The sequence below is a fragment of the Lipotes vexillifer genome, unplaced genomic scaffold (assembly GCF_000442215.2).
Source record: "Lipotes vexillifer unplaced genomic scaffold, Lipotes_vexillifer_v1.1 scaffold1129, whole genome shotgun sequence".
In the NCBI taxonomy this organism is placed as follows: Eukaryota; Metazoa; Chordata; class Mammalia; order Artiodactyla; family Lipotidae; genus Lipotes; species Lipotes vexillifer.
This window is the reverse complement of record NW_006789022.1, coordinates 2,005,362-2,011,941: the sequence shown is the minus strand read 5'-3', so window position 1 is coordinate 2,011,941 and position 6,580 is coordinate 2,005,362. Positions and strand designations below refer to the sequence as shown.

The 6,580-nt window shown below is 56.7% G+C and overlaps 1 protein-coding gene across 1 annotated transcript in view; it reads left to right on the top strand.

Moving 5' to 3' along the window:
• Window positions 1-2,712: 2,712 nt before the first annotated feature.
• LOC103078861 (solute carrier family 22 member 11) overlaps window positions 2,713-6,580 on the top strand; it is a 45,847-nt gene continuing 41,979 nt past the window's right edge. Inside the window, 5 exon segments of the mRNA XM_007462052.1 lie at window positions 2,713-2,783; window positions 2,785-3,047; window positions 3,050-3,099; window positions 4,947-5,019; window positions 5,022-5,049. Coding sequence (XP_007462114.1) covers window positions 2,713-2,783; window positions 2,785-3,047; window positions 3,050-3,099; window positions 4,947-5,019; window positions 5,022-5,049 — 485 coding nt within the window.

The window sequence follows — 6,580 nt, the reverse complement described above, 5'->3', positions numbered from 1 at the left end:
TTGTGGCACGCAGGATCTAGAGCGCAGGCTCACTAGTTGTGGCGCACGGGCTTAGTTGCTCCACGGCATGTAGGATCTTCCTGGATCACGGATCGAACCCGTGTCCCTGCATTGGCAGGTGGATTCTTAACCACCGCTCCACCAGGGAAGTCCCTTGGCCTTGGCTTTAATTGGTAGAGCCCTTGGATAGAAAAGTCAACCCCAAGGGCAATTCTGGTTCTACGAGAACCAGGGGTTCACTTTACATGAATTAATTTAATGAGACAGTCTGGAGGGCTTGGTGGCTACAATCTGAGGCTGCCTGCATCCCACCCCAAGGCCCCCTCTTCCCACCTCTGCTTGGGTATTCTTGGGGGATGGGCACAGGGGTGAGGATGAGCGTGATGCCGGGAATGCTGCAGTCCCGGGTGTGACCACCAGGTGGCGGAGCAGCTGCACCCAGTCCTGCCCCCCGCAACCCCAGAAAAAGAGAAAATACAAATTAAAAATTCCTTGGTCTGGAAGCGGAAAGTCAGTTGGAGATTCCGGGAGCCTTCTGGCAAATCCAGAAGGTTTGACCTTCTCCTGTAAGCAAAGCTTAGGGGCGTCCATGACAGGCAAATGGCAGGGAAGCAGAGAACATTTTTTAAAGTGTATGAATGGAGGAGGTAGAAGGAGAAAAGAATTCTCTCGAAGACCCTGGGATTTCAGTAGCCACCTCTAGCCCAGCCACTATCCAAGGGAGGCCTGGGTCCTAGTGCAGCAGAATCACCTCAGGGCTTATTTTTAAATGCAAATTCCTGGGCCCACAGGGGAACTGCATTTTGACCAGCACTCCAGTGGTTTCTGATCCTGGCTAAGGTTTGAAACACCAACATGGCAACACTTCCTTTCCCAGGTCAGAAACCAGGGGCCAGAGAGAAGAGGTCACTGCTCAAGGTTATGGCCCCCGGGTCCAAGCCTTCCCCTGTGATGATGGTGTTTGCACAAACCTAGGCATGAAGCACGATTCTTTCCATGTAAAATTTGGCCTGGGATAGTTTTGGAGGGGGCTGCTCCCAATCAGCCCCTCTCTCCTGGCCTCCTGGGCTTTAGATTGGGCTGGTTCTCTCCCCACCTCTCTCTATTTGCTATTTTAAAATTCACAACGAGTTCCTGCCTGAGAGGCAGGGGCCCGGGCTTTGAAATCCAGGCCCAGAGCCCGGACTCCCGGCTTCCTGGCTGGGCGCCATCTTGGCTGAGTTCCCCAAGCGCTCTGGGGAGCTTCTGGGAAGTTTAGGGTCCAGACACCCACCTACACCTCACCCACACTTCCAGCGCTCTTCAGACTTCTCTCCGGAACTGACTCAGCCAATTCTGCTTGCAGCTGGGAGGCCCTAATTCTGACCCAAATTCTGAATTCCAGCCTTTAGCTGGGATTTAGTACATGACAAGCTAGAGACCAAACAGCAGCTAGCCAGGGGCCTCGGAGAGAGCACAGGCTGTGGTGTCTGGTTCGAATCCTGATTATGCTGTGTGACTTTGGGCAAGCTGCCTGCCCTCTCTGAGCCTCAGTTTCCTTGTCTAGGGGAATCAGTACTGTCTCTCTCCTGGGCTGCTATGAGGAGGGAATGAGAGAGTGCAGGCAGCGTGGTCAGCATGGAGCTGAGCACACAGCAAGCCCTTGGTGCCAGGAGCAGCTGTTACTAAGAGGCATAGCGCAGGGTGGGGCCCTGGGGCAGGGGCTCCCCGCCTCCTCACACCAAGCTGGACTGGTATCAGACACTGGGTCGGGGGGTGTGACTTTACTCACTTCCCCAGTCTGCTCAGCTCCAGGGCCCACGAGGGCCTTCTAAGGGATGCCAGGAAATCGTAGCCTTGGTTTCCAACCTGGGGGAGCTTACAATCTAATAAAGGCAACTTGGAAACTTGAAATGGAAATTTCCTGAAATAGTGCGTCTGTGAGCTGGTCTCCCCATGCTGCCTGGTAGGAGGCACACAGTAAGGAGGGACAGAGCCCAGGCCTGGGCCCTCCTGCCAGCTCCGCGCGCCCACGCCCACCTCCCCCAGCCTCCCTGCAGGCTCAGGGTGGTGGAGCCCCGCTCGAGAGGGCCCTGCTTGATCCTCACTTCTGTGCTTTAGCAAAATGAACTGATATGGTCCAGGATGGGTGAAAGTTCGGCCAACAGTTTCCTGATTTGAAGGAAGGCATGTAGAGGGGTCTGAAAGTTCAGACTGAAGGATGCTATCAGGCGGCCCGTGGGGAGCTGCTGAGGCCTTTCTCAGTAGCTGAGCCTGCCTTTCTCCCCCAGGATTCCTTGCTGGGATTTAACTTTAACCGTGGCAACGAGGCCACGGCCCGGTTGATGTTTCTTCCACAGCTGTAATTCAGTAACATCACGACATCAAGTCTTTTTTTTTTTTTTTAATCTTTTTGACCTTTTACTCTTGGTGTTGGAGAACAGGGTGCCCCAGATGCCCCAGTGAGTCTTATCTCCTCTCCAGAGCAGTGGAGCGTCTGAGCGGTCATTCCTAGAAGTTGGGTGAGGAGGGGTTTCTTCAAAGTATCTTGGGCATCTTGGGACACACTTGACTGGCTGCTGGACAGCTGCCCCACCCCCAAGGGGCCGAGTGGTGAGCGGAAGCCGAAGGTCTGGAGATCCTGTGCTTGGTAGTGGTTCCGGGCAGCAGGCTGGCTACTCATCAGCTCCCTGACCCCCAGGAGACCTGCTCTAGGTGCCAGCATCGCTGTCCATGGTGTTCACTGAGCTCCTGGGGCAGGCTGGGGGTGTGGGCTTCTCCCAGGCCCTGCAGGTCCTCACCGTCTCCTACTCTCTGGGTGCCCATCCAATTAGTTGTGGAGAACTTTTCAGCTGCTGTCCCAGGCCACCACTGCTGTGCCCACATGCTGGACAGTGGCTCTGAGGCCCTCGGAAATCTCACCCCCGAGGCCCTCCTGGCCGTCTCCATCCCACTGAGCCCCAACCAGGAGCCCCACCAGTGTCTGCGCTTCCGCCAACCACAGTGGCGGCTCCTGGACCCCAACGCCACGACCACCAACTGGAGCGAGGCTGCTACGGAGCCATGCGTGGAGGCTGGGTCTACGACAGCAGCACGTTCACCTCCACCATCGTGACCGAGGTGAGGGCCTCCCCCCGACCTGTCCCAGCCAACCCCACCACTTCCTTCCTTTCCAGCCTCCCAATGACTGGGAAGATTAGATAGACTGCATCACCGCTGTTGAATGATATGCCACTCCCTCAACACGTAATTACTGATCACTTGGGATGGCCTGGATTCTGATCTAAGGCTAAGGTTACAGGATGGACAGGGAGATTTCTAGGAGCTTACATTCTGCTGGAGAATTCAGAATCAGTCAACATTTAAACCAGTAACAACAGCAGACCAAGTCCATACCTTGTGCCCTTTAAGTGGCAGCCACTGTTCTGATGCTTTCCCTGTCATCACAATTTCACAACAATCTCTTGAGGTGGGTTTTATTATTGACCCCGTTTAATAAGTGACAAAACCGAAGCCCAGAGAGGTTAAGTGATTTGCCCCAGGACACACAGCTAAAGCACACTCGAATCTGATTCAACCCGGGCAGCCAGGCACCAGAACTTCTCCATTACTTTCTGTCCTGCCTTGAGTCTCAAGGCCCCTGTGTCATAAGTGAACACAAAGGAGAAAGCAGCTCCTGCTAGTAGGGAAGGGAGAGGCTGGCAGGGAAGGGCTTTCTGAAGAGGTGACATTTAAGATGAGACTTGGATTATAAGAGAAGGAATCAGGGACTTACTTAGTGGCACAGGGGTTAAGAATCCACCTGCCAATGCAAGGGACCTGGGTTCGAGCCCTGGTCCAGGAAGATCCCACATGCCTCAGAGCAAGTAAGCCTGTGAGCCACAACTACTGAGCCCACGCACCAGAACTACTGAAGCTCGAGTGCCTAGAGCCCGTGATCTGCAAGAAGAGAAGCCACCGCAATGAGAAGCCCATGCACCGCAATGAAGAGTAGCCCCCGCTCGCTGCAACTAGAGAAATTCCGTGCACAGCAACGAAGACCCAACACAGCCAATAAATAAATAAATAAATAAATAATTTTTTAAAAGACAGAGAAGGAATCAGTCACATGAAGTTAGGGAGAAAACTTAGTTGGGACAGAGGTCCAAGTAGGAGCTTGTCTGGGTGTTGAAAGAGCAGAACCTGGCACAGAGGGTGAGGGGTCCGGCGATGGCCGCGGCGTGTGGGGAAGGGGCCTGGATTTTGTTTAAGTGCAAAGGAAAGTCATTGGAGGCTTTGGGACTAGGAGGTGCTGTGATCTGATTTGCATTTTCAAGAGGTGACTTTGCGGGGTGAAGAATGCCCTGTGGGGTGGCGGGGGGGTCCTCCTGCGGCGGTTCAGGCAAGAGAGGCGGAGACGGAGAGGGAGCCGTGGGCACCGTGGGCGGAGCGGCCGGGCCTCGGTGAAGGGAAGGGCTGACCTGGGGGGAGAGGTGATGGGGCCAATGTTCAGGCGATGTCTGTGTGGTGCACGTCAGGCAGCAGAGGGAAAATCACAGTGACATGTGCTTAGCCCTCAGTGTTCATCTTCATGCCCTGTAAGAGAAGCAACCGTACAGCCCCATTTCTGGAGGAGACGGGCTCTGCCAGGTGCAGGAACGCCCCCAGGGGCACCAGCCTGTCGGTCATCAGCTGACTCAGAATTCGAGCCTGTGGTTTAACTGCCACCCACCACTGTCCACTCGGAGCGGCCGTCACGCCATCAGACCCAGAGCCGTGTCACATGCGCCACGCTGTGGGCTGCCAGTGGGGGGCTGAGCCCTGCTGCCCGCACCCCCCTTCTACCTGGGTCGCCTGGCCTTAGGAATCTGGGGAACCCATGCAGGGTGGCCGGATCCCCTCTGGGGGTCCTGGACCTTCCTCTGCCACCCTGGCCCTGCTATTCCACAACCCCTGAGCCAGGCTGATGCACCCCCCTTCTCTTCCAGCAGGACCTGGTGTGTGACCATCAGGGCCTGAAGCCCCTAGGCCAGTCCATCTACCTGGCGGGGGCCATGGCGGGTGGATCACCTGGGGCCTCCTCTCCCACCAGTGAGTATCTCTCCCCCTCCCAGCTCATTCAACAGAGTGAGCATTGTGGGGACAGAGGTAAGGAAATGTCCAGTGAGCGTTCGTGTTTCCTAAGAGAGGGCCTCCCCTGGTCTGGGGTCTGCGTCCCAGGTTCCCAGGGAGCCAAGAACCCAATGTCTGAACCTCGATGCCAGGCTGAGCTGAGAAATTGCCCTGAACACTGGCTCTCATCTTCAGCTATTGCACCAAACTTTATTGAGCACCTACTGTGTGCCAAGCACTGCACAGCCCCTGCCCTCAGGGAGCTGATTGTCTTCTGGGCATAGACAGACCCCTCTTTCTTTTAACTCCAAGTACATGAAATGTAATGAAATAGAAATACTCCTCTCCTGCCCCATCATCCCCCTGCCACTGCCCCCCAGCACACCCCTCCTGAGGTGGAGCATCAGAACGCTGTCTGGGACCTGCTCTCCGTCCGCGGTCCCCTCCTGCGTGGGGTGCCGCTGTCCAGTGCTGAAAACGCCCACGTTGCACCCCCTCAGCTTGTAAACCCAACTGCAGACTTGGACGCACCTCACACTTACAACGGTCAATGCTGAGCCGCTGACTCTCCACCCCCAGCGCAGCTCCCTCCCCACCAGACTCCATCCTGGAAAACAGCCCCGCTGGGAGCCAGCCCTGTGCTCCCTCCCTCACCGCCCACACTCATCTTCCAGGGCACAGCCCCAGCCCAACGCCCTCTCCCCCCGACCGCTGTCCCCCGCCCAAGCCACCGCCCTCTCTGGCCCTGCTACGGCCTCCTCTGGGGTCTCCTGCCTCTACTGGGCCTTCTGTTCTGCTGCAGAGCTCAGAGTGACTTTGCAAAGGCTTATATGTGGATCTGGTCGCTGCCCAGCCTGAGGTCCTCTGGGCTCCCACACCAAGGACAGTCCCCACGCACCCCAACACCCCTGCTCAGCACTTGGCTTCTCCCCCTGAGCCACGCCGGCCCCTCCTGGGGCACCGCTGCTCCCGTCCAGCCCACAGAACCCACTGAAGCAGGGGGCCGGGCCTCGCCTAGAGGTTTCTGCCCACGGCTGCTTCGTGCCCAGCACGCAGGCCTCAGCTCCAGGCCACTCCTCAGAGAGGCCTTTCCGGCTTCAGGCACAAAGGTCCCATGGTCCTGCCCACGCACCCCATCGCAGCTCCTGGCTCTCTCTGCTGGTGCCCAGCTTTCATTAGCTCGTTTACTGTGTGTGTCCCCACGAGAACGTAGCTCCAAGGAGGCAGGGGCCTTGGGGCCGTATCCTCAGTGCCCAGCATATAGCACACAATCATAATACGCTGAATGCATGAATGGCTTCCGGACTCTGGGCAGTGGAGGCTCTGGGGCCTCATGTGTCCCAGCTTCTTAGAAGGCGGGTTTGTTGCTTCTCTAGGCTTCCTCCTGTGAGTGGGGATCCTGCCACCTACCCATGGGGTTGTGATGATTGAGTTAATCACATGCAGAGCTTGGGCCGGGCCAGCACAGTGGTCGCTCTTCGTGGGCCTTATGTTATCCCGAGTCTAGCGG